Source organism: Myxocyprinus asiaticus, chromosome 37 (assembly GCF_019703515.2).
Source record: "Myxocyprinus asiaticus isolate MX2 ecotype Aquarium Trade chromosome 37, UBuf_Myxa_2, whole genome shotgun sequence".
NCBI lineage: Eukaryota > Metazoa > Chordata > Actinopteri > Cypriniformes > Catostomidae > Myxocyprinus > Myxocyprinus asiaticus.
In genome coordinates, this window is record NC_059380.1 from 9,755,833 (window position 1) to 9,783,601 (window position 27,769).

Here is a 27,769-nt window from a genome sequence, read left to right on the forward strand (position 1 = left end):
ATGAATGTGGCACCCGAACACATGCGCATACACACAAACTCACACGCTCTTACTTTAAAGACTCTGCCGAGGAAACACACACTGACTTGGTGCTGTTTCAGAGGTTTGTACTGAAAGAATGTTCTGTAATACTGAACTAAGGAGATAATAAGCATGTCATTTCTTGTCTAGACTTCATGAGAGAGCACTGCTCCATTAAATTGCCTGATTAATAGGAGTGAGAATTGGGGAATGACTGCTTGAAAATATTCTTTGACTTATTTTACCAGTTGCACTTCACTCTGGTATAGTTGCGTTACTTTATAACCATAAGCTGTGGCTGTTGATTGAACTGTCTAATTGCAGACTGATACGAGCTTTGATGTTCCATCCCCTTATTGTGAGGGTACCAACTCCATCCAGACAGCCCCCTCATCCATGCATGATCCATCATCCATCAAAGATGAAAGGCTAGTTCAGCCCTTTTGTCAAGTGGAAAAGAAGCTAGCTGAAGGAATTGCATTTTCAAGGTAGGCAACAGTCGTACTTGAGTTCACTTTTCTTAAATGCACCGATTCCCTTTACTCCTATTTATGCCATTTCTGTCCTCCCTTTCGTCTAAATGAGGGCTTAGAGAGAGAGAGAGAGAGAGAGCATTGTTTCAAAGACTTTGTTTCATTGCTTCAAAAGTTAAGCTTCATTTTGTACATTAGCCAGTGAACATGTGCAGTTCTCTTTTAACATATCCAAAACTTCAACTGTCATTGAAGTCATTAACTTGGCTTCATTTGTTGTTTTAATTTAATGTGTGTAAAATGGATTCTAGCCAAACATGAACATTTCCTGTTTCTTTTTACTCATGTTTTTGTGTTCACTTCATAAAAAATTAGGTGTTCTGTGTTATTTGTAATAATGTAACTGAATAAATTTGATCACTTTGAGGGACAAGGGCTTCGAAATTGTGTTTGAGAAGTACACCATTGGGGACAAAACAGTGGTTATCTGTTTACAGTCACTGCCATGGCAGAACTATTTTAAGATAGAAATTTAGTGTTTTGTGCTTTTTACACATGCTGTCTCTGTGATCACAGAAGTGCCAATGGACTACAAAGATAACCTCCACCACTGTGTCTGTTATGACAGATTGGCTTTCACTTTTGGGCTTTGACTTGGTTTTGAGTAATTGATTAGGCATTCATAAAGAAACTGTCTTTAATGATTGGTTTGTGAAAAAGTGAGAGCCTTAATTGATTTTTCATTTAAAGTTTTTTGACTGGTGAACCATAATGGCTGCATACCGATGCTTTGTGTCCCAGTGCTCTCTGTTTACAGTCCAGCGCTATCTTACCTAGAGCACAGAGAATATACTATATGCTCACCTAGTGTAATGCTGTTTTAAGGGCTATAAGGTGACAGTAGAGAAATATACTGTTACAAAATCTGTTGCATCTAATGAGTAAACGATATGTGATCAATGTTCTATTGGAGAGTAGTGTACACTTGTTTGGTCTACATTTTCCATCATAAAAGTATCAAATGAAGTGTTAACATTACTCATTTTGTGATCCATGGTGAATTAATTGAAGTTGATTCAGCTGTACCAAACTTCACGTTGCAGTGTTTGGAAGAATTCTGGCAACAACTAATATGTGTTTGAAGAGAAAATGAAATCTTGCTCTGACAGTCAGCGACAATCAACGGTGTTTGCAGTCAGTGTGTGTTTTAACTGGCAAAACAGTAAAAACAAACATTTAAAAAATATGAGCCCTACATTTCGCTTTTGTGAGAATTACCATCATGTTGAAACGTCAGTCCTGCTTGCTTCAAACTATGCAACAGATTCATTGGATTAATATATTAATTATTTATTATTCTCTCAGTTGTCATAAAAATGCTCGCTCTCTCTCTCTCTCTCTCTCTCTCTCTCTCTCTTTCTCTCTCTCTGTGTGTGTGTGTGTGTGTGTGTTTCTCACTCCGTGCGCTTGCTTTCTTCTGTCAAAGTTAATTCAGTCATGCCCATATTTCATTACTTTATACTAACGCAGGTGTTTTATCTATGTAATGTATGTGTGTGATGTGCACACATTCAAGTTTTCTTTACTTTTTTGTAATATATGAACATGTGGAATGCCTTGTTCTTTATGTCCTGTCGTTTAAATTTAACAGAACAAAAATGAAAAAAAATAATAATAATAATTCAATTTCAAGCAATTGAAGTCAAAGTTGTTATATAAGCTATATAGCCTATACACACACACACATATATATATATATATATATATATATATATATATATATATACATATATACATATATACATATCTATATATAAATAAAGCCATTAGAATTTGAAATACAATGAGGCTGAAGTTGTTTCTTGTGCCATTAATTTCTGAAACCAGTTTCATTCAGTTGTTACTCATTTAAAACAAGTTAATCGACAGCATTTGTGGCGTAATATTACCACACACACACACACACACACACACACGAAAAAAAAAATTGTGTTACTTGTCTATATATATATATATATATATATATATATATATATATATATATATATATATATATATATATATATATATAATAAAATTCACGGTTATGGTAAGGCATTTACAATGGAAGTGAATGTGGCCAATCCATAAACATTAAAATACACATTGTTTGAAAAGACAAACAATATAAATGTTAACGTGATTTTTCAGTGTAAAGTTAAAGCCAGTGTTAAGGTAAGATGGGGTAAGACGCCCCCCTTAAGATCAATGATAATTTTCTTTTAAATTGTAACATATAGATAAACTTTTAGCATGTTCTGGATGATGATGCATCATCCAGCATATTATCAGGGGAAATAAATAGAAACATTTGCTGATTTTGTTGTCACAGCACAAAATTAAAAATTATGAAAAGGGGCCATCTTACCCCACAACTGGGTCAAGATGAACCCCCACCTAGAGCAAGTAAATTCTAAATACTTTACTGTGTCCACAGATTCCCCCATTAACAAATAGACATAAAAGCTTTTAATATCCAACATAATAGAATGTCACTGATCACTATTTTCTAATGACAAAAAATTCAACCATTTAATCTCAAAACTGTTTGGATGGAATAAATCTCACAAATGTTGATATTCAGATGAAATATCAAGATTAAGAGGAGCACAGACATTCAATAAAGGTGTTGAGATGAGAATTAGTGCCATCTATGGTCAAGAAAAAAAGTTAAGGTGGAGGGGTCATCTTACCCCGGGGGGTGTCTTCCCCCATCTTTCCCTACATATTCGTTGCCATGACGATGCAACTCTATAAGCGATTATTACACTAAAATCATGTAAAACAGAGATTTTATCACACTAGAGTCATATTTACACATGCTATACTTTTGAAACACTGTGTATTTTGATGTTTGTGGACTAGCCCCATTCACTTCCATTGTAAGTGCCTTACTGTAATGGAAATAATTTATTTGGTGATCATGCCACAAATGTTGTCGATTGAGCTTAACTTGTATTGAACTTGGAAATATTCCTTTAAAAGATACAGGCTGGGTGAGGATGCCATTTTAAAGCAATTTTTTTGTTTGTTTATTTATTAAGAGTGTTACTATAGAAATTATTGATCCCTTCTTTTAGATCTGATTCCTCACATGTAGAAAATGCAGTCTTTTATTTTAAGGAATCAGCTATTAGCCTAAGATTATTATATGTATATTACAAACACTACTGTATATCTAGCACTGATTCTTGAGATAAGGGACAAAACATGTCCTACATACAAAAGTAAGTTTTATGTTAAAAATCAAGAAATTCATAATAAAAAAAAAAAAATACTGAAAAAGTTAAATCTAAAGAAAATGTATATACTCAGGGCAGTCATTACTTATATTTTTTAATAATTTCGTTTTTAAAATGCATGCTCTATAATTGGAAGCACATGTAACTTAACCTGTCCTCAGCAAGAGGTCACAATGTTAAACTGGCAAACAAAGTGTTTATAAATGCAACAAATTTCTAAATATAAATTTCGAATGAAAGGTAGTGATCTTTAAGATATCAAACAATACATAAAGTTTTGTAATAAACATAAAATTATTTTAAATAATATTTTTCACACACACAAAAAAGATGCCTATCAAAGTTGTGACCGCACTTTCCTTCAATTCTGTCAGATTATTTATATATACATATATATTAAAACAATGTCATGGTCAGCTATAATTCTTGTTGATACACACTGGTGGCCAAAAGTTTGGAATAATGTACAGATTTTGCTCTTATGGAAAGAAATTGGTACTTTTATTCACCAAAGTTGCATTCAACTGATCACAATGTCAGAACATTAATAACGTGAAAAATTACTATCACAATTTGAAAATAATGTTCAGAACTTCTTAAACTATTTCAAAGAGTTCTTATAAAAAAATCCTCCATGTGCAGCAATGACAGCTTTTGCAGATCCTTGGCATTCCAGCTGTCAGTTTGTCCAGATACTCAGGTGACATTTCACCCCACACTTCCTGTAGCACTTGCCATAGATGTGGCTGTCTTGTCGGGCACTTCTCACGCACCTTACAGTCTAGCTGATCCCAAAAAAGCTCAATGGGGTTAAGATCCATAACACTCTTTTCCAATTATCTGTTGTCCAATATCTGTGTTTCTTTGCCCACTCTAACATTTTCCCTTTGTTTTTCTGTTTCAAAAGTGGCTTTTTCTTTGCAATATTTCCCATAAGGCCTGCACCACTGAGTCTTCTCTTTACTGTTGTACATGAAACTGGTGTTGAGCGGGTAGAATTTAATGAAGCTGTCAGCTGAGGACATGTGAGGCATCTATTTCTCAAACTAGAGACTCTGATATACTTATCCTCTTGTTTAGTTGTACATCTGGCCTTCCACATCTCTTTCTGTCCTTGTTAGAGCCAGTTGTCCTTTGTCTTTGAAGACTGAAGTGTACACCTTTGTATGAAATCTTGGCAATTTCAAGCATTTTCTAGAAGTTTCTAGAAAAATCTGTTTCTTTTTTGCCATTTTTGACCTAATATTGACCTTAAGACATGCCAGTCTATTGCATACTGTGGCAGCTCAAAAACAAACACAAAGACAATGTTAAACTTCATTTAACGAACCAAATAGCTTTCAGCTGTGGTTGATATAATGGCAAGTGATTTTCTTGTACCAAATTAGCAATTCAGCATGATAACTCAAGGATAAGGTGTTGGAGTGATGGCTGCTGGAAATGAGGCCTGTCAAGATTTGATCAAAAATGACTTTTTTCAAATAGTGATGGTGCTGTTTTTTACATCAGTAATGTCCTGACTGAAAATCCCAGGAGATCAGCAGTTACAGAAACACTCAAACCAGCCCATCTGGCACCAACAATTATTCCTACATTTTTTTCCCCATTCTGATGGTTGATGTGAACATTAACTGAAGCTCCTGACCCGTATCTGCGTGATTTTATGCACTGCACTGCTGCCACACGATTGGCTGATTAGATAATCACATGGATGATTGTTGGTGCCAGATGGGCTGGTTTGAGTATTTCTGTAACTGCTGATCTCCTGGGATTTTCACACACAACAGTCTCTAGAATTTACTCAGAATGGGGCCAAAAACAAAAAACATCCAGTGAGTGGCAGTTCTGTGAAAGGAAATGCCTTGTTGATGAGAGAGGTCAACAATGAATGGCCAGACTGGTTCAAACTGACAAAGTCTATGGTAACTCAGATAACCGCTCTGTACAATTGTGGTGAGAAGAATATCATCTCAGAATGCTATTCTGAGATGCGGTTTGGCACTGTTTTTGTGGCACGACGGGGATTTACACAATATTAGGCAGGCGGATTTAATATTGTGGCTGATCGGTGTATGTATATTATACAATAACAGAATATACCACACTTACAACACAGTAGTATAGTGATAAATGAAAAGGTGTGTAAACTTTTAAGATCTTAACAGTCACTACTAACAACAATCAATCTTCTGAGAACAATCAAACAACAATCAGTCTTCTGACAACAACTTCAAAAACCTGCCACATCTGGGACTGTCACAATCAATGCCTTAGCATGCCATTTGAATGTACATGAGATTGAATACAAGCACACACTTATAAAGTATAGCCTTCAAATAAGAAACTGTGCTGCTCCTTTTGGTGTGTTAGTTGTGTATTCATGGATCAGCATAAGCTGCCAGTGGGTGAAGGTAATATGAATTAAATTATTAAATGTGCATCAAAGGGGACATCAAATGTGCCAAATAAATCACAAAATCTTCAGTTACATACAGATAATTATAGGATGTTCTCTTTCCTATTCATTTTCATATTTAACAGAAATTGATACACAGTATAATTGATGATAATAAGAATTAAGTATCAAAACTAATAACATTAAACAATAACATTATCCTCTAGGGTGTTTGGTCAAAACAATTTTTACAACGATTGTACTGCGCTGTTTACATAGCATCCAGCCTTCCCATATATTTGCTTCCAGCAGGTGAAAAGATTTCTTAACATCGGAACTGCCCCGGTTTTACATGTCCGGTCACCCTACTTGCGAGATGGGAGAAAGGTGCCTCGGGTTGTTCCTGGCAGGGTACTCAGCCTTACAGGCTCCATATGGTTATAATAAGCGTGGGAGTAGGATTAGGGTATCTGCTGCCTTCCAGGAACAAACAGAGGCACCTTTGTACAATTGGCCCCTACTAAAACGTTTGCTTTAATAGTTATCAAGACTTTTATGATAAGAGACGGGCAAAATAATGCAATTTAGCATGATCTAAATAGAGATCTATCTTTAAATCCATGTATTTAAACACAATAGTTTTAAGAAATATATTAAATTAAAACCAAGATCTAATGAAGCCTCTGCTGACAGTAGCCCGCCACGCGTCACATATGCTAATAGTGCGCATGCGTGTAATAAATCATCACGATAAGAAAGTTTCACGTTACTATGAGTTTAAATGTACAAAGCCAGAATTATGGGTACATATCTTGTTTTTAGGCGATACCAAGTCGTTGAGTTAAACTTCTTTCGTTTTAAAACAGGAAAAGGTTTAACTTGTGTCTAGAAGGAAACCAGAAGGAACCTTCGGTATTTTCTCGCGAGAGTTACATGCGACAAAACAATTTTGTATCGACAACTGTGACTCTCGCGAAACTATCCCAAAACGAGGGTTCCCTTCTATTCACAGCCAGTGAGATTTGGCAACCCTGATGACGACATGTTTTACGTCAGCTTCAACTGACATGAACTGTTACTAAAAAAAAAAAAAAATCACACCTTTCTCCCCTTCTTTGTCAAAATAACAATTCTTAAAAAAATAAAATAAATAAAAATAAAATAAAAAAACGGGAAGCATGTAATCGTTTACAGATAGACGGTGAGTGTGAGTACACGAGACCATTTCGGTCTAGTGAGGTCTAATTTCAAATTTAGCAGCTCTTGTTCTTGTGGTTGTCGCGCTCAAACTGCTAGCGCGTGTTAGCCTAGCATGCTCGCTTCAGACACGAAGAATTAAACTATTCCAAGCAGCCATCCCAAATGACCATAATATTTACCTGTCAGGATAATGGCAAGTAAAGTTGTTTTAGTGTCCAAGTTGCTCTGTTCGCGTGAAAAGGCATACAAATATTTCATATTGTGGCGTCAGCTAATGGCTACAATTTGATGCTTCAAAAAAAAAAAAAAAACCCCTCATGTAAATGCATTTATTTTTATTTTTATTTTAACTTGGTTTGATGGCGCAGGGTAAGGGTGCACTGTATATTCGTGTCCTTGGCGGTGTCTTTATTCAATTGCATACCTCGATTCAAAAGTTCACAAAGCTACTGTCTTGGTAGGCAGCTCATTCGGGTTTGATTGACCATGTTGTTCTAAATGTAAATGTCTCTCCTTACAGTTCTTGAGTCAATCATGACCTCACTGTCATCATCATCATCATCTCAGTTAACGGGGTCAAGCTCTACGTGCAGGGCTCTGCCAGGGGAGGGGAGTCAGGTGAGCAATATGCATCTTAACTTTTCATTTAGTATGTTTTAACTCATATCCATATGAATATTTATTATAACATATGGCCTATTTGTAGGTCCATCCCAGGGCTCCACTCCTGCAGATCCTAAGAGTAGCAGGTGCTCGGGAGGAGGTGTTTACCCTGAAGGAGGTAAGCAGTGTTGCCAGATCTTTAAAGAGAAGCAAGCAACCTGGGCTGTGTTTCCCAAAAGCATGGTAAGCCTAAGTAGATAATAGAAACCGTTGGTGCCAGTGGTCTCTACGATCAATTTAAGCTTGCAATACTTTTGGGAAACTTAGCCCTGGTCTGGAAAAACAAGCCCAAAATAAGTGGCTTGACTCTCCAAAATAAGTGACCCCATTATTTATTGATTTTAGCTTGAGGGGAGGGAAGGCTTATGTAGGGTTTTAAGGTCTTAAAGGAATTATTCACCCAAAAATAGAAATTCTCTCATAATTTACTCACCCTCATGATATCCCAGGTGTATATGACTTTCATTCTTTAGCAGAACACATTTGAAGAAAAAGGTTCAAAGAAAAATTACAAAGAAAAATTGTAGGTTCTAGAAATGCAAGTGGACCTTTGAAGCTCCAAAAAGAACTGACAGTCAGCATAAACATCATCCACACGACTCCAGTGTCTTTAGCTTCATATTAACAAAATACATTTGATCTGTATTCTACAGATTACATTTATTTGTGTTAATATGAAGTTACAGAATCACAACACGAATTACCCTTAAGCAAAGCATTAAAATATTGCAGATATTGCATTTATCTTACGCTTGCAACTTGATTTAAACCTTTACAAAACGTTCTGTGTGCATTTAATTTATTGTTACGCTTGCAATTTGAATTTGCAAATCTCACTCTGCGCATGCAAATCATTCTATCACGCTTTTAACTTAATTTACGCTTTTACAAATCTTACTCTACATATGCAAATCTTTTAGGCACTAATTTACCTTGTACTTTCATCTATAATATTTTCCATGTATATGTCTCTTAAGTCATTATTGCTGTGATTGAGGAAATTAACTAGGCTTCCCAGTCACTCACAGACCCAGTTTCAGATGAAAAGTGTTTAAACATGCATATTCGCAAGACTGCAACTGCAGAATTTTGCTGTTGTGTAGGTCAGATGACTTTTCCACTGGTTGTGTGTTTGACACCACTGATGTAGAGCATGGCTTGAACAGTAGATGGTGTGATTTAACAGTGGCCATTAGTGGTGGGTAGCATATTTTTGCTCTGGAAGCCAAAGCATCAACAAGCCCAAAAACGTGACTATGCTGGAAACAAGCCCAAAAAAATCATAACCCTCGATATCCTATATTAATAAGCTACTTCATGAAAAAACATGCCCAAAGTCGCTTATAATAAGCGGACTTGGCAACACTGGAGGTGAGGGAGTGTGTGCAAGCGCTTTTGCAAATCTACATGTACAGTAGATTAGAAGCTGAACAGCTTTATAAGGTACATGTAATGCTGGCTATATATTTTTTTTTTTAGGTCATGCACTACCTAGGTCAGTATATCATGATGAAGCAGCTGTATGACAAACAAATGCAGCACATCGTCCACTGTCAAGATGACCCACTCGGAGAGCTGCTTGAAGTGGGAAGTTTTTCTGTGAAGAACCCCAGGTGAGCTCATAGACGTCAAAAAGGATGTTAAATAGGCAGTCAAAATAGAAAGATGACCCCCTCATTCTTTCTAGTGGTCCACTGATATGGCTAATGTCTAATGCTGATATCTAGAGAGCAGAATGGCCGATGACTGTTATAAGTATTATTATTATAATTAGGGCTGTCAATCCATTGGCATTTAATTGTGATGATTGTTCCATTGATAGTGTGGTTCAGTCATGGGAAATATTTTATTACATTTTTAACTGAGGTTCTGTGATTATTTTATCACTTTTTACAATCGCATAGGTCAGAATGAAACTGTTTACACATACAGGTGCATCTCAATAAATTAGAATGTCGCGGAAAAGTTCATTTATTTCAGTAATTCAACTCAAATTGTGAAACTCATGTATTAAATAAATTCAATGCACACAGACTGAAGTAGTTTAAGTCTTTGGTTCTTTTAATTGTGATGATTTTGGCTCACATTTAACAAAAACCCAACAATTCACTATCTCAACAAATTAGAATATGGTGACATGCCAATCAGCTAATCAGCTCAAAACACCTGCAAAGGTTTCCTGAGCCTTCAAAATGGTCTCTCAGTTTGGTTCACTAGGCTACACAATCTGCTGATCTGACAGTTGTCCAGAAGACAATCATTGACACCCTTCACAAGGAGGGTAAGCCACAAACATTCATTGCCAAAGAAGCTGGCTGTTCACAGAGTGCTGTATCCAAGCATGTTAACAGAAAGTTGAGTGGAAGGAAAAAGTGTGGAAGAAAAAGATGCACAACCAACCGAGAGAACCACAGCCTTATGAGGATTGTCAAGCAAAATCAATTCAAGAATTTGGGTGAACTTCACAAGGAATGGACTGAGGCTGGGGTCAAGGCATCAAGAGCCACCACACACAGACGTGTCAAGGAATTTGGCTACAGTTGTCGTATTCCTCTTGTTAAGCCACTCCTGAACCACAGACAATGTCAGAGGCGTCTTACCTGGGCTAAGGAGAAGAAGAACTGGACTGTTGCCCAGTGGTCCAAAGTCCTCTTTTCAGATGAGAGCAAGTTTTGTATTTCATTTGGAAACCAAGGTCCTAGAGTCTGGAGGAAGGGTGGAGAAGCTCATAGCCCAAGTTGCTTGAAGTCCAGTGTTAAGTTTCCACAGTCTGTGATGATTTGGGGTGCAATGTCATCTGCTGGTGTTGGTCCATTGTGTTTTTTGAAAACCAAAGTCACTGCACCCATTTACCAAGAAATTTTGGAGCACTTCATGCTTCCTTCTGCTGACCAGCTTTTTAAAGATGCTGATTTCATTTTCCAGCAGGATTTGGCACCTGCCCACACTGCCAAAAGCACCAAAAGTTGGTTAAAGGACCATGGTGTTGGTGTGCTTGACTGGCCAGCAAACTCACCAGACCTGAACCCCATAGAGAATCTATGGGGTATTGTCAAGAGGAAAATGAGAAACAAGAGACCAAAAAATGCAGATGAGCTGAAGGCCACTGTCAAAGAAACCTGGGCTTCCATACCACCTCAGCAGTGCCACAAACTGATCACCTCCATGCCATGCCGAATTGAGGCAGTAATTAAAGCAAAAGGAGCCCCTACCAAGTATTGAGTACATGTACAGTAAATGAACATACTTTCCAGAAGGCCAACAATTCACTAAAATTTTTTTTTTATTGGTCTTATGATGTATTCTAATTTTTTGAGATAGTGAATTGGTGGGTTTTTGTTAAATGTGAGCCAAAATCATCACAATTAAAAGAACCAAAGACTTAAACTACTTCAGTCTGTGTGCATTGAATTTATTTAATACACGAGTTTCACAATTTGAGTTGAATTACTGAAATAAATGAACTTTTCCACGACATTCTAATTTATTGAGATGCACCTGTACATACACACACACACACACATCTAAATGAATTGGATTGACACACACACTTACAGGGGGCTATCAATTGATTAAAATATGTAACCCTCAGAGACCCAGGCATAGATATTGAAATGTTCCCCCTCCCCCCCATTGAACATCTTTTTAGGAAGAAACTGATAATAAAAAAAATTTAAGCAGAGTTTGTTATGAGATGAATTATGTGGAACTTCAGTTTACAGTAGCAGTCTTTGGAAGAATCTTGATTTTTAAGCACATTTTGCTTTGAGGTGACTATTGTGGGATTTTACAAAGCTGTGACATTATGCATTTTTCCCCCATCAATATTTTAATACAGTTCAGATTGTCAGCTATTATTTTTTTTACCAAAAATAATAATAATAAAGAAAATTGGTATTGCTTAATTGCTGTAAACAAATTGGATCTCTGGGGCTTGCATTTTTTTTTTTTTTTAAATAGTTAATGCATTCAGTTCAAAGAAAGGTTAAAAAAAAAAAAAAAAGGCTTGTGTAATTGTTGATGTTGTACAGTGGTGGCCAAAAATATTGGCACCCTTGGTAAATATTAGCAAAGAAGGCTGTGAAACAATAAAAAAAACCTGCATTGTTTATCCTTTTGATCTTTCATTAAAAAAAAATCACAAAAAATGTAACCTTTAATTGAAGTAAAACAATTAAAAGTGGGGAAATATCTCATTATTAAATAAATATTTTTCTCCAAAACACGTTGGCCTCAATTATTGGCACCCCTAGAAATTCTTATGAGTAAAATATATCTGAAGTATATTCCCATTCATATTTTAAATTTTTTAGTGCACCTGTGTGACTAGGAACATGAAATTGTTCAGCCATGACTTCCTGTTTCACAGGGGTATAAATATGAGGTAACACACAAGCCAAATTCCCTTAATCATCAATCACAGTGGGTTAGACTAAAGAATATAGTTCGGATGTGTGGCAAAAGGTTGTCCTATTACAAAATAGGAATTGGCTATAAGAAAATAGCCAAAGCATTTAAAATGCCCATTTCCACCATCAGGGCAATAATTAACAAGTTCCAGTCAACTGGAGATGTTACGAATCGGCCTGAAAGGGCACGTGTCTATATTGACTCCATGCACAGTGAAGAGGATGGTTCAAGTGGCCAAAGAATCTCCAAGGATCACAGCTGGAAAAAGACATGTGTCTACATTGTCTCCACGCACAGTGAGGAGGATGGTTCTAGTGGCCAAAGAATCTCCAAGGATCACAGCTGGAGAATTGCAGAAATAAGTTGGGTCTTGGGGTCAGAAAGTCTAAAAAACAAAAAAAAAACAAAAAAAAAATATCAGACATCACCTATATCACCACAAGTTGTTTGGGAGGATTTCAAGAAAAAAGCCTCTGCTCCAATCCAACAACAAACTCAAACATCTTCAGTTTGCCAGACACTACTGGAACTTCAAATGCGACCGGGTTCTATGGTGAGATGATACAAAAAAAAAAAAAGAGCTTTTTGGCAGCAAACATCAGATATGGGTTTGGCGCACACAGAGATGAAAACGTACCCAATGCCCACGGTTTAATGTGATGCTGAATCTTTAATGTTGTGGGGCTGTTTTTCTGCCAGAGGTCCTGGACATCTTGTTCGGATACATAACAGACTCTATCAAATACCAATAGATAAAAAATAAAAACCTGACTGCCTCCGCCAGAAAGCTTAAAATGGGCCCTGGTTGGATCTTCCAGCAGGACAATGATCCAAAACAAACATCAAATCAACACAAAAATGGTTCACTGACCACAAAATCAAGGTTCTGCCATGGCCATCCCAGTCCCCTGACCTGAACCCCATAGAAAATTTGTGAGGTGAACTGAAGAGGAGAGTCCATCAACATGGACCTCTGAATTTGAATGATCTGTAGAGGTTCTGTATGGAGGAATGGTCTCAGATCCCTTGCCTGGTGTTCTCCAACCTCATTAGGCATTATAAGAGAAGACTCAGAGCTGTTGTCTTGGCAAAGGGAGGTTGCAAAAAGTATTGAATAAAAATATTTTTTTCACAGCCTTCTTTGCTCATTTACCAAGGGTGCCAATATTTTTGGCCACCACTGTAGATGATGATGTTTATTAAGTAGTATTTTGCAACAGTGCTCTTAGTCTCACTTGCACAAAATAGGCTACAACAGATTCTGTTTTTCTCAAACTTAATCAAAACACACAGGAAATGCAAACACAACTCACATCTGCAATAATTCAATAATAAAACTACTTGTCACTCTCCATCACTCAACAGGAAGCTTTTTTTGTTACCATACTTAGAAACATCATACTGTTTCAGATGTTTACGTTTTTTTCTTTTGCCTTGTTTCATAGCCCTGTGTATGAGATGTTGAAGAGGAATTTGTTTATATTGAATAGTCCTGGTAAGTCTATCCATCTTGTTGTTGGGTGTGATCCTTAAGAGATGCATATTGAATGATCGTTGGTAATAAAAGGTCTCTGACTTGTGTCACTGTCATTTTACACTTTTATTTTTCTCTCTCATTTTGATTAGCTCTCAGTTTTGAAGTGGTTTTGAATGTGATGTGTGTGCTATAGTAGGTATGTACAGTAGATATGGGGTCCGTTCCAAAACCTAGTGAGCGTCCTCCGGAGGCAGCATTTTAAGGCATCATAGGCGCGTTCCCGACACAAAGTCTGTTCCAAAAAGTAGGTATCCTAATTATACTGCCTCCTAATAAGGTAGCATTGTATGTGTCTTTCCTCAGGTGGGCGATCCCAGAATGCATCGTGATGAGCTCTGCGGAAAAATAAATCCAATATGGCGGACAAAGCGACAGAAATGTAGCTTATAAATATACTTAGAATCCATTCAATACTGTAAAGTATCGATAAATAACAGTTTAATATGATACAAAACTGACTGTTTTGCCCAAAATGTGTGTGTACCGTGCGTATTTATGCTCATAAGAGGATCGCGTTGTTTCTCTCGTATCACCTATATTGAAATCGGTTGTGAATCATGTGTCCCGTGCGCTGTGCGTGAGGAGCGCTATTTGAATGATGCACGGAGCTGCCACCTATGTAGAGCATTGCAAATTGCTCTCTTAAGAAGCATCATTTCAGTAAGGATGCTGCCATAGAAGACAGCTGCCTTTGTAGGCAGGAGTCAGCGAGGCAGCTCACTAAGTTTTGGAACAGACCCATGTTTTTTTCCTAATTTTGTTTGTGTTATCAGCTCAGTGTACTGGAAAATCCTCATGCAGGAACCTAAGAAATTTAAAAAAAGGTTAAATGATTCAAAGAAAATAGACAAAGAGCACACTTCTTTTAAAATTTAGAATTTTCAACCATAGATTCAATTTGGCCCAAGTGTGACTAATGTGTGCCAAGGGATTAAAGGGCAGGTTTTTCTTTTCTTTTGTTACTATGTCTCATTTGAAATGCAGATGCAGCAAAGAATCTTTCAGTCGGCAAGGATTCTAATGAGTCTCCAAGTGAAGATCCCGGTCAGGTAAAACTACAGCATGGTGCACAGGAGAAACAGTGTCTGTCACTCCTCTTCATGGCAAACAATTGAACAGACATATCAGAATCATATCAGATGACAGCTAAGATCTGATTTACTAATTTGTTTAATTTTGTTTGCTTTTTTTTTTTTTAAAGGCTGGCAAAAATCCTAAAGTGTTGTACAGGGCATTTTAAGTGCCACTGTGAGAATATTTATTTTCCTGTGGCCTATTTTTTTATTTTATAACATAAAGATGCTGCTGTATTCTGATCAACCGCACTCACAGCAACTTTTACCCAGCTTTTTTCCTTTACAGCCTTTTTCACTTATGCTCCGAACCACCTGTGAACCAGCTACTTGATTTCCTTGATCGTCCTCCGTTGATCGTCTTTCACAATTTCAGATAATTTCTTTCTGCTGTAGTTGCTCAATCTTTTGGTACAATGGATTTTTTTATGTAGCATTTCAGAGTAATCAGTATTTTAGTCGAGAAGTCTGTTTGCCACGAGGGGGAGGGGAGCAGCTGTCTCCATCAGCCGTATCTGTACAGAGTGGCACCGTCTCTGTACTTCCCCACTGCCGGCTTGGCCTGGTGGTCTTTCTGGAGAAGCCACCAGCATGGGCCTGGCTGCTGGGGGACAGAGTACCTGTCTCTGTTTGTCGCTCAGAGTTTCCTTCTCTGCGTCGTTGCCTCTTTCGGAAGGACGGCAGATTCCTTCTCAGTTCACTTGCCCTGTTCACCCCTCTACCCTCTTTTGTACACTTATCCACATTTAACACCTTTGACATGGCAGTTATGGTTGTGAGCTAGCAGAACAAAGTCAGGTGGGGTTGAGAGATGCAGTCTGGGATGAGGTGCTTACTAGCTTCATTTGTGATTGAAAGTTGTTAGACCATTCTCAAGGGGTGTCAGATCTTTGAGTTGAAAGGTTTTGCATGATTTGTATGTTAGTAATCTAAACTTCGTAAGGTTGTATATTTGCATTGGATTGGCTTTCTTTACTCTAATGCACATTAACAGTGCTTTTAAGATGTTGCTAGATAGATACAAGGAGTATTTTTGTATGTGTGCCCTAATATACAAGGGCACACATATATTCTATTTGTATGTGCGCGCCCCCCCCCCCCCCCCCCCAATCTCTGAGTGCGTGGCCTTTTGTTTGCCACACCCCAGGGCACCTGCTCTGAAGGAACTGCTGTCCTGCCGAGTGACCTTTCATTACTGCATTCTGATCCAGCTTTTTCCTTACCGTGTAGGTGTCTAGTGGGATGAATAGCTCTGGACAGGCTCTCAGCGCTAGGAGTGCCAGCACGAGTGCAACACAGAGCTCCTCACATCGCAGGCCACGCCATCCTGATGAGGGTCAGCATGAACCATGAAACAATAATATTCACACCCTCTTTGGGGAATGTAAGGAATATCATGACTTAATATATTTAAAGATGTACACTCATCTATCCTTGTAGATTCTTCAGATGGCTTACCCAGGTCTGCTTGTAAGCGCCCAAAGTTGGATGTGACTCTGGAAGAGTGGGACCTTTCTGGGTTGCCCTGGTGGTTTCTGGGTAACCTGCAAAGTAATTACACTCGCCGTAGCAATGGTTCGACAGATATCCACACCAATCAAGTAAGATGGCAAGCTGCCCAGAACATGAGTCATATAGCAGTCCCAGCAGGATTTTTTCAGCACTTTTTCTTGATTATTGCGGCACAAAATGACTGAACTTGCTGCTTTTTGCAGAAATTACAATGCTATTTGCAGAGTTTCTGTGTTGTTTTGCAATGGAAACTGATAGTATACTTGAGTTCACCCAAAAAATGAAAATTCTCTCACCCTCCTGGCATCCCAGATGTGTATGATTTCTTTCTTCTGCAGAACACAAGCAAAGATATTTTAGAAGAAAATATTTAAGGGGCAAACACTTTTTCACAGCACTGTATACTAGAGCCCGACCGATATGGGATTTTTGAGACCGATACCAATTTTAGAGAGGGAAAATTCACCGATTACCGATATGTTGGCCGATATAGGTAATTTTTGAGCTGGAATGAAAACAGACCTTTTCTGTATGGATTTTCCACCAATTTTGCACCGATATGACTATGCAAAGGTACTCAGGAGGCTACTTTCTTAAACAAATATTTTTATCCAAGAATATTTGACATTATTATTATACATTGTCAACAAATTCTAGAAATGAACACTGAGAAAATAAAGAATAAATAAAAATACAATAAATAGCTTAATAAACATCAGTGCTGTATGTTTAGTATAAGTCAATTGCTGACCATTTAAATAAAGAATAAATAAAAATACAATAAATAAATAAACATCAGTACTTTTTAGTATCAGTCAAATGTTGACCGTTAAAATAAAGAATAAATAAAAATAAAATAAATAGCTAAATAAACATCAGTATTACTGTTTAGTATCAGTCAAATCCTGACTATATTAATACTGCCGAGTCAAGATAAACAGATAAGCAGCGGTGTTACACCGTATTCTGCCATGCAAGTTCAGGGGAAACTTTCAACGGTGGAAAACCAGACTTTTAAATATGACATTTTGTAAATGCAACGACTGGAATTGTTCAGTTGAAGGGGGTACCAAACTGTGAATCCTGAACAAAACAGTTTGGTGAATACATGTTTACATATTAGCTTCCGCTCAGCTGCAAGCAATGAAAGTAGCTATGTGATTAGCTAGTTAGCTATAAGCTCATTGTCATGGAGAGGAAAAGACGGACGTTGTTTATTTTACTTTCCAGCATTGTTTCACCAACTAGGTAATAATATAGCATGAAATCAACACTCAAAAGACAAAATAAGGGCAACATAAAAGTACACAAAAAAGAAAATGGTGGTTAAATCCATGTCTTCTGAAGCGATATGATGGGTGTGGGTGAGAAATGGATTAATATTTAATGGATTAACGGATCCTTTTTCCTTAACTTTCTCCTCCTATTTTTGGTGATTCCTATTATTCATGCATATCTCCCCCTACTGGCCAGAGAGGAGAATTTATGACAAAAAAATGACTTAAATATTGATTTATTTCTCACCCACATCTATAATATCATGTCTGAACACAGATTCAACCACTGGAGTCATATGGATTACTTTTATGCTCCCTTTGTGTGGATTTTGGAGCTTAACATTTTTGGCACACATTCACTTGCATTGTATGGACCTACAGAGCTGAAATATGTTTCTAAAAAATCTTAATTTGTGTTCTGCAGAAGAAAGAAAATCATACATATCTGGGATGGCAGGAGGATGAGTAAATCATGAGAGAATTTTCATTTTTAGGTGAACTACCCCTTGAAGGAATTTGTGTCAATAATGGTAGAAGTGCAATTACATATAAATATTTTAGTGCATAATAACTGAATGCAAAAAATAATAAATACATTTAATTGGTTAATCCAGTGATATGGGTAATACGAGTTCAATGGAAGACCCTTTATTATTTTTAAATAAAACTGTTCTGTCTCAGACAATGCTAGTGAACTTTGGGTAAGGTAAAGGAGTAGACCTGAAACTGTAGCTAAACTAAAAACACAAATGAGGAATCAAGGCCTGTTATGATTATTACATTGCCTGATTGCAGTCATTTTATCTAACTGTGATTGTTTGAAGTAACTGCAATAATTTTGCACTTTTTTTGAGGTAACTGTGATTATTGAGCACTCCAAATGAACTCAGACCAGACTGCACTCAGAACAGCTTCTGAAAAGCATGTTAAAGTTAAACGCTAGTTTTAATGTACGTGCCCCGTCTGCAGTCCCACCAAGTATAGACAAAGATTTTAATAGGGAACGCAAAGCGCTGCGGTTTCACTTTAACATTGTTGTTTTTAAATGGCAAATGTTCTTGGCAATTTGCGGGTTCGCACATGCAGGGTTAATGACGTGCAATGACACAGAGGAGGAGATGAGCTGCTTTCTCTGTTACTAATGATAGAATGGCAGCATTGCAGAGGTATACAGTATGTCTCAAATGCGTCAAGCTTTTCAAGCATTTGTTTTGCCACTGTCAAATTGTCAGATTACCTCAGATTTACAATTATGCAGAAAAGTTGCACAAAATATACAAAATTGCAAGCTACCCCAAATAATGCGTAGAGTGGTTGTTTTCGCATTAATTTTTGTGATCGTTTGATAACAAAATCCTGGAGGGATTGATATAGCCTCGAAAACCTCCCAAAATTTCTCAGAAATGCTCTTATCCATCTTAAAAACTGTTTCAATGGCAAAAAACATAAGTCAAATGTGCAGTGATACAGTCACACAACTAGACTGAGGGAACAGCTCTCTCCTGGACAGGACGAGGACACGGCCATAGTGTCTGACACCACAGATGATCTGTGGTTCCTGAATGAGGCAGAGAGCGAGCAGGTAAGCGTAGAGATGAAGGAGGCCGTATTGGAGCAGGGTAGTGATGCAGAGTCTCCACATGAAGAAGAGGAGACTGGGCAAGACAGTAAAGAGGACAGAAAGGTAATTTTGTTTTTTTGTTTTTGTCTGTATTATTTGAAGATAATAAAATGATGGAAACTAGCTGCTTGTTAAATAACAATTAATTTTTGCTCTTGCCAACAATTAGATGCAAGAAGAACAGGATGAGGACTCTCAGTGTTTGAGTGATGACACTGATACTGAGATCTCCACACAGGTAGAAAAGTAGCGCTCTGTTGCTGCTCTGTACTAGTGATCAACCATTGTGGATTTTTAAATGGCCAGTGTTGATACAGATATCTAGAGAGCATATAAAAAAAAAGACTTATAGCAAACAAGACATACACTATTTTAGAGAGTATAAAGAAATATTTGAAAATTAAAAAAAGTACATTATGTTGAATGGCTAAGAGGGCACAGACATTCGTTAAAATGGCATCGCCTCTTTACACTTCACTAAAGCAAAGAGTTTAAAGAATGAATTTTATTTTGAATTTACTGTAAAAATGCATAGTTGTATAATGGTACTGTAAAAATGCATAGTTGTATAATGGTACTTTCTTATAAAACTTGTGATTTTGCATTCATTTTGTTTGGATGAATGGTGCATCTTCAAATGAACACCCTACTCTTCTGACAGGATGCATGGCAATGTTCTGAGTGCCGTAAATTCAACACCCCGCTCCAACGGTACTGCATGCGCTGCTGGGCTCTGCGAAAAGACTGGTACAAGGACTGTACCAGACTTTCTGTGCCAGACATCCCTGCTTGCAGTTCCCATCCTCAGAGATATGAAGATAAGGATGATGATGATGGAATCGACATGCCTGATTGCCTCAGGACAGTGTCTGACCCGGTCGTCCTCCCGTCACACCATGCCTCTCGAAACATCCCCCCTTCGTCCTCATTCACATCCAAAGGGAAGGGTCCTTCCCAGCTTCATCTCCACTCTCAAGAGAGCTCAGAGGGTGACAGCCAGGACATGCTTGACATGGATACGGAATGTCAACTGGAGGCCATGCTTGAACCCTGCAAGCTGTGCCGAGTGCGTCCGCGAAACGGCAACATCATCCATGGCCGCACGGCTCACTTGATCACCTGCTTCCCCTGTGCCCGCAAGCTGCACAAATTTAATGCGCCTTGCCCGGGCTGTGGCCAGATTATACAGAAGGTCATCAAGACATTCATAGCATGACAAAAATGGGGAATAAATTAAAGGCACTTATGTGTTACACACACACACTCAATCTCCCTGTACATACTGAAGGACCATTGCTGGGCTAAAATGAAAATATAGTAGAGTGTTCTGTAATGATTTATGTTGTACAAAGCAAGCATACATTTTGTACAGAAACAGAATATAATTTAACCTATATCTGTGACATAGAAACTGGCCTCAAATGGATGGTTTGCTGTTGTTTTGTTAATGTAACTTGGCTAAAGAAAAAGTAATCTGTTTCCATCCTCTTTTCAGGTGAAGGAGAGAGTTAGCCACCATGACTCGACACTCGAGTGGTAAGGTATGAAGGTCAGAAAATCATAATGGGCCTAAAAGAAATTTATGATTTTAGTAGATGTGCCTGCATCAACACAATTCAAATCCTAGCCTTTAGTGCTTGTACAGTCCAGACACAGGCTGTTAAAGCTTGTGTCTAAAAGCCCTTTCTATGTTCTTGACCAATTTTTAGTGTAGAATAAAAAGAATATAATTTAGTTTTTCCACCTCCAAATTTCAGGCACTTAAAGACTAAAGCCCTAGGTAGGCACGACTGCAGAGTGATGTCTGGTTGAGCTGGTAGAGGATACTTGAGACAGGTGCTTAAAACAGATATACATGAATATTTATTTATTTATAAACTTTAATTTTTGGATATGACATTCTGATGGTATGACCAGTCAACAGTTGCATGGTGAGAAGAACGAGTTGTTTTACAGATCACAAAGTATTAAAACACCTCTGGTATTGTACAGGAGCTTCATCTATATTTGGAAAAGCTTAGTTTTGGGCTGATGTGTTGAAGAGACCATGGTTCTTGCTTCCTAACTCTTAGTTGCTTAAGAGGCTCAGTTCCTTATTGTTTTATTTGTTTTTAATTATCCCAAGCATTGCTATACCTAAATAAATCTGATATATAATTGGCTTCTCCATCTGTGCTTTTGATTCAGTTCCCTCTTTCCCCTCATTGACATGTGCCTGTTTACAGAAGGTTATGAAACGTTATGCTGCATACAGTATATGAGTGTCTTTAGTGCAAGGGTTTCTTTGGTCTTTATTTTTTTCCAGATGTTCTGCATGGAGTTGCAAGGAGATGACATTTATGCCATATTTTTAGTTAAAATACAGTACTTAAATGTTTTAAAAGGTCACCTGTATTGTTGGCAGTATCGGAACAGTGGAGCACTGCTGTATAAAGTATTTTGCGAGTTTATGTGGGATATTAGGGGTATCGTCCTGTACTGTTCTTAGTCCTGCTTTATGTTTCCAGAACCAAAGTGTATTGTTCAGTCTCAGTTGTAAATTCTGTTTAATAATGTCCTTAGCCACCAGAGGATGATGAAGCTTTATATACCACACACAGTAAATCCATTGTATATTTTTTTTGTTTAGCTAAAATTAAGCTTATATCTTGTCAGTGCTGTGCAATACACCAATTGAGAATGCGATTATGAAATTAGTAGTCCATTTTAATTTAATTGTCTTGCACAGTGTGTGGTACAAAAACTGCTATTTCACTGCCATTATGCCTCGTAGTATCTTATCTGAAATTCATCATAAGTCAATGTAATTATATAATGAAGGTAATTTGTGTTAATATTGTTTTGTTTTTTTTTTGTTCTTATTTCTGGTCTGAAACAATCTGGGCATTTTTTTTTTTTTTTCTCTCTTAATAAATGATCTAACTAATAATAATGAAATGTGCTGTTTATTTCTTTTGACTTGCAACCTCAAGCTGTTTCCGGTAATGAGAAGTATTTTTGCAGTACACATTGAGTGCTAACATATCATATGCCGTGGAAATCTCAGTGTTTTACAGCATTTATGTTAGACTTTCTTTTTTTTTTTTCTCAAGATGTTTTCCTCCTATTTCTACCACAAGGTGTCAGTGATGGTCTTTATTTCAGTTTTTAAAGAGTAATTTACTCGGGGGGGGGGGATCTTGCAGCATTTTAATAACCAGGCTTCATTAAGGTTCCTCTAAATTGTGTATTTCTAAACACAAAACCATGCTAAATATTTTGTGACTTTAAACATGTTGGTTGTGTATTACATGTCTGTGAAGGATGTGTAAATGCATGAATTCTTCATGACATTATGCTTGTTTCTATCAGGCCTGTCCAATGGAAGATGCTGTGATGTAATTGGAGATCAATAATGGAAGTGTCTCAAGGGGTCAGACTGTGCTGAGGGATAATTGGGTTCTTCCTCTAATCGCACCTCTAATCTCTCACTATCTCAGGTCTTTACCTTAATGGGCCTACCATCATGTTGCATCTGTAAAACTGACAGTAGCTAGTTGGTAAGAGGTTCAGTGCACACATAAACACTACACAGCTCAATGTCCTCTGCCATAGCACTAGTAAACGCACATTTAGAGAGAGTCAGTGTCTCGAGCTTTGGTTTGAGATGTTGTTTGCATTTCTGCCATGCTTTTTGAATTATCCCAGGCCAAAGAATACTTGTAAGAGTGTTTTTCTTTCTTTTTTCTTAGTCATTGTTTTGTGATTTATTTTTCCCTTTTCTTTCCATGGGTTATTATCTGTTGTATTTTTGCATGCATAAGGCTGATGTGTTTGAGTGCTCGCTTTTTCTTTTTAGTTTGGTTATTTCCCCAATGTTGTTTACAAAACATAACTCTAAGGAAGGTGTGTGATTGAGAATTTGGTATTGCCATTGCATGTACCCAGGTGGACTAGTAGCATCTCTAAGCTGTTGCTTCATGAAAAACTTGAATGTCCTGAGATATTGACTGGAGAGCGCTCTCATATTGTGCATATTTTTGTCACGGCCAAGCTCAAATATTCATCCATTGCTTTCATGTAAGAAAGGACATGTAAAGAAAAGAAAATGAACTGCTACTGATGGAAAGCTAGATTTCATTTAATGAGACTCATGCCCTAATGATAAATACTTATTAGAAATCCTGAAATAGCTTGATGCATTGTCTGCTAATGTCACAGCTTAGTTCTGCATGTACAATGAATCAAATAGCAAAATGAGCCTCACTCACAGGAGGAATGACATCTTGTTGCTTTCACTTAGTTATGGCCAAAAAAAAAATGAATTGAATTCTTTGCATTTTCTGTTGAGTGAAATTGGTGGTACTTTTGTAAATGTGTTCAGTGCTGTCTAGCCTTTTATTGTTTGGTGTATACTAAGTTGTGCCTTTCTTCCAAACCAAATTTTCTTCCTTTTCAATATAAGTTATTGACAGATTCCAGGGCTGCCCAATGATGCGAAACGTTGAGTTGTAAGAGGACTTGTGGTATAACGATGTTGCTGCTGGTAGGCATAAGCTATCCATTGCTAGTATAGTGCTTTACATCTGGTCTTTGTACAGACAGATTCAGTATTTGCTGTTTTGCCTTTTTCTCTAACTGGAGTCTAGGTTTTGAAGTCTTGCTTTTTGTCTAAGTTAAGTGATCCCATGCAATAATAAAGGAAGCTTTTTAAAGTTATAGTGCATTCAAAAATGAAAATTCTGTCAGTATGTTGATTCAGGCCTGTCTGACCGTCTTCCGTGGATTCACATACATTGAATGGAAAAAGATGCAACAAAAGTGAGTGGTGACAGACTGACATATAGCCTAACATCTCTTCTTTTGTGTGTTTCTCAGAAGAAGGTCATATGGGTTTGGAACAACATGAGTGTAAGTAAATGATGCTTGAATTTTCATTTTTGGGTGAACTATCCCTTTAATATCCATAAGGGCAAACGCTAAGCTGAATATAGGGTGTTGGTGTGGACATGGAAACCTTTCACACAGACATCCATTCACTCTCATACCTCTTCCTCTAAAGCAGCCCAGTTCCACTCCATTAACCAATGTCACTTCCCATTTCTGGGCTCTTGCTCCCCCGTTCCATATTCCATTATCTTACTCACACGCTCTGCCTTCCTTCCCTTTACGGGAAAATTGATAGCCAGACTAAATAGATTTCACAATCAATATTTCTATCATCGTTCCACAAAGCTGCTTCCTGGCTCTGAAAATAGGAACACTTTAAAGAAATGGACAAATAAAGCAACAGGATGTCTGAAGTGCTTGAATTCCTGCTGGTATGGTCTCAAAGGTTGTATAAGGTTTAGGTAAGGGTGTATTTTTCACTGTGGAGATTCAAGAGCCCTGGATTGTATCAAGGAAAAAAGTCCTTAGCCAGTAAATTATTTGTGCAACAGTCCAGTTATCAGTCCTGAGTTTTAGCCACACTACCATAGTCACCCCATTGTTTAAGTTGTGTGAGGTGTCAAATTATCTTGCGGAAATCAACATAAATATATGACTCGCTCCTGTGTTCTATTGCTTGATTGCAAACTTTGGCCAGAAACATACTTTACAAGTATACAGATGTGAATGCTTTGCCAAAACATTGCAAATATGCAGCTTCTTTGTACTTAAAGGAATAGTTCACCCAAAAATGAAAATTTGCTGATAATTTACTCGCACTCAGGCCATCCAAGATGTATCTGAGTTTCTTTCTTCATCAGAACAGAATTTAAGACTTTTAAGATTTCATTTCAGGCCTCCTCCTCTAAACAATGCAAGTGAATGTACTCAATTTTTTTGACAGTCTAAAATGCATATTTAGGGTGCAACAACTAATCCACATGACTCCAGTCGACAAATAAAGTTCTTCTGAATGCAAACGATTGATTATTTTTAAAAACAAAACAATACTTATATACTTTTTAACTACAAATGTTCGCTTCTGTACATCTCTGTAACGTGCGCTCGAGAGGTATGATGTTAGCTCGTTGGTAAGGTCACGCATCACGTGGAAGAGGAGTCAGGAAGCGCGTCAATTGTTTACAAGAGAAACTTGTGCCGTTCACAAACCAAAACAGTCCAAAACTATTTAAAAACAATATTAAATATCCATCATTTCCAAATAATAATAATAAATTTTTTTTAAAAAAAACAATGTAAACAATGACGCGCTTCCTGACTCCTCCTCCACGTGACACGTGACCTTACCAACGAGCTTACGTCATGCCTCTCATGAGCTCAGGTCACAGAGATGTACCGAAGCAAACATTTGTAGTTAAAAAGTATATAAGTATTGTTTTGTTTTTAAAAATAATCAACCGTTTTGGTTCAGAAGCACTTTATTTGTCAACTGGAGTCGTGTGGATTATTTTGATGCATCCTAAATATGCATTTTGGACCGTCAAAAAATGGAGTACATTCACTTGCATTGTTTAGAGGAGGAGGCCTGAAATGAAATCTTAAAAGTCTTAAATTCTGTTTTGATGAAGAAAGAAACTCCGATACATCTTGGATGGCCTGAGGGGGAGTAAATTATCAGCAAATTTTCATTTTTGTGTGAACTATTCCTTTAAAGGAAAAGTTAACTTAAAAATTGAAATTCTTCCGAAATGTACTAACCCTCATTTCGTTCCATACCTCATATTCTTTCCATCTGTATGCAAAACATGCTTGTTCACAGTGGCTTGTGTGTTCATGCATAAACTTGCATTGTTTAGCGCTGCAAATAACGCAGCGTTCTCCTGTGAACGTGTGAGCCACTGTGAACGAGCTTCTCTCATTGCGCTCATGAACATGCAATAGATGATACGATTTTGAATGAAAAGACTTGAATTTCAGGTTTCTCACTGAAACATATTGGATGCCTTCAGGAGACCTGGATGATGATGCATGAGCCGCACAGACTATTTTTATGGTACCTTTAAGTGTTTTTAGCTTTTAAAGAGAGTCGACTGCCGTTTTATACAAAAGAGTGCAATATTCATGAAAATTTTGCCTTTTTTGTTTAGCATAAGAAAGAAATTCATACAGGTTTGGAACAACATGAGAGTGACAATAAATTATTACAGAATTTAAATTTTAACCATGTGTGTTATCATTTAAGTATCTAGCTATAAACATGTTTAGAAGATGTATTGCTGAGAATATTGCTCGGCAAGATTCTCTTCAAACTGTTTGTGAGGAGGAGGAGGGCGTGGCCGGGCATTCATTGTTACGGCGCGGCCATGCCCCCCTCCTCGTCACACTGTTGATCCAGAATAACTGTAAAAGAGAATGAAAACTGACATTAGAAGCAGACAGTTAAAGCTAATTTCTGCTATAGTGGTCCTTGCAGCAACACTGAAATTATGACTCTTGTGTTGAACAATGAAACATTTCAGCTCACAACAATGCTGAAATCAAGCTTATGTAGCTAAAAGAGTGTTCACATTCTTGTACATAATCACAGATATTTCCATCTAGCAGCATTACTATGCATAGAAATGCTGCTAAAGTACTATGTATTTTTTTTACTCAGTGTGGGGGAATGCATTTGTAAAAGAATTGTACAGTGCATCCGGAAAGTATTCACAGCGCTTCACTTTTTCCACATTTTGTTATGTTACAGCCTTATTCCAAAATGGATTAAATTCATTATTTTCCTCAATTCTACAAACAATACCCCATAATGACAACGTGAAAGAAGTTTGTTTGAAATCTTTGCAAATTTATTAAAAATAAAAAACGAAAAAAAAAAAAAATCACATGTACATAAGTATTCACAGCCTTTGCTCAATACTTTGTTGAAGCACCTTTGGCACCAATTACAGCCTCAAGTCTTTTTGAGTATGATGCTACAAGCTTGGCACACCTGTTTTTGGGCAGTTTCTCCCATTCTTCTTTGCAGGATCTCTCAAGCTCCATCAGGTTGGATGGGGAGCATCGGTGCACAGCCATTTTCAGATCTCTCCAGAGATGTTCAATCGGGTTCAAGTCTGGGCTCTGGCTGGGCCACTCAAGGACATTCACAGAGTTGTCCCGGAGCCACTCCTTTGTTATTTTGGCTGTGTGCTTAGGGTCGTTGTCCTGTTGGAAGATGAACCTTCGCCCCAGTCTGAGGTCCAGAGTGCTCTGGAGCAGGTTTTCATCAAGGATGTCTCTGTACATTGCTGCATTCATCTTTCCCTCGATCCTGACTAGTCTCCCAGTTCCTGCCGCTGAATAACATCCCCACAGCATGATGCTGCCACCACCATACTTCACTGTAGGGATGGTATTGGCCAGGTGATGAGCGGTACCTGGTTTCCTCCAGACATGAC

General features: G+C 37.6%; 1 protein-coding gene across 4 annotated transcripts; it reads left to right on the forward strand.

Annotated features, from left to right (window-relative positions):
* The first annotated feature begins 368 nt into the window (after positions 1-368).
* Positions 369-22,409, forward strand: LOC127427796 (protein Mdm4-like). 4 transcript variants are annotated; one of them, XM_051675581.1, is made up of 11 exons: positions 369-509; positions 7,891-7,988; positions 8,077-8,151; positions 9,513-9,646; positions 13,889-13,938; positions 14,965-15,029; positions 16,284-16,389; positions 16,494-16,654; positions 19,338-19,526; positions 19,633-19,701; positions 20,125-22,409. In XM_051675581.1, the coding sequence occupies exons 2-11, from the start codon at positions 7,905-7,907 to the stop codon at positions 20,677-20,679; spliced, it is 1,488 nt and encodes a 495-aa protein (XP_051531541.1). In that variant the 5' UTR covers positions 369-509; positions 7,891-7,904; the 3' UTR covers positions 20,680-22,409. The 4 variants fall into 4 exon arrangements, with proteins under 4 accessions (XP_051531541.1, XP_051531540.1, XP_051531539.1 ...); XM_051675580.1 differs by lacking the exon at positions 369-509 and adding an exon at positions 7,232-7,371; XM_051675579.1 differs by lacking the exon at positions 369-509 and adding an exon at positions 7,412-7,563 and having other exon boundaries at positions 19,353-19,526.
* Positions 22,410-27,769: the final 5,360 nt, after the last annotated feature.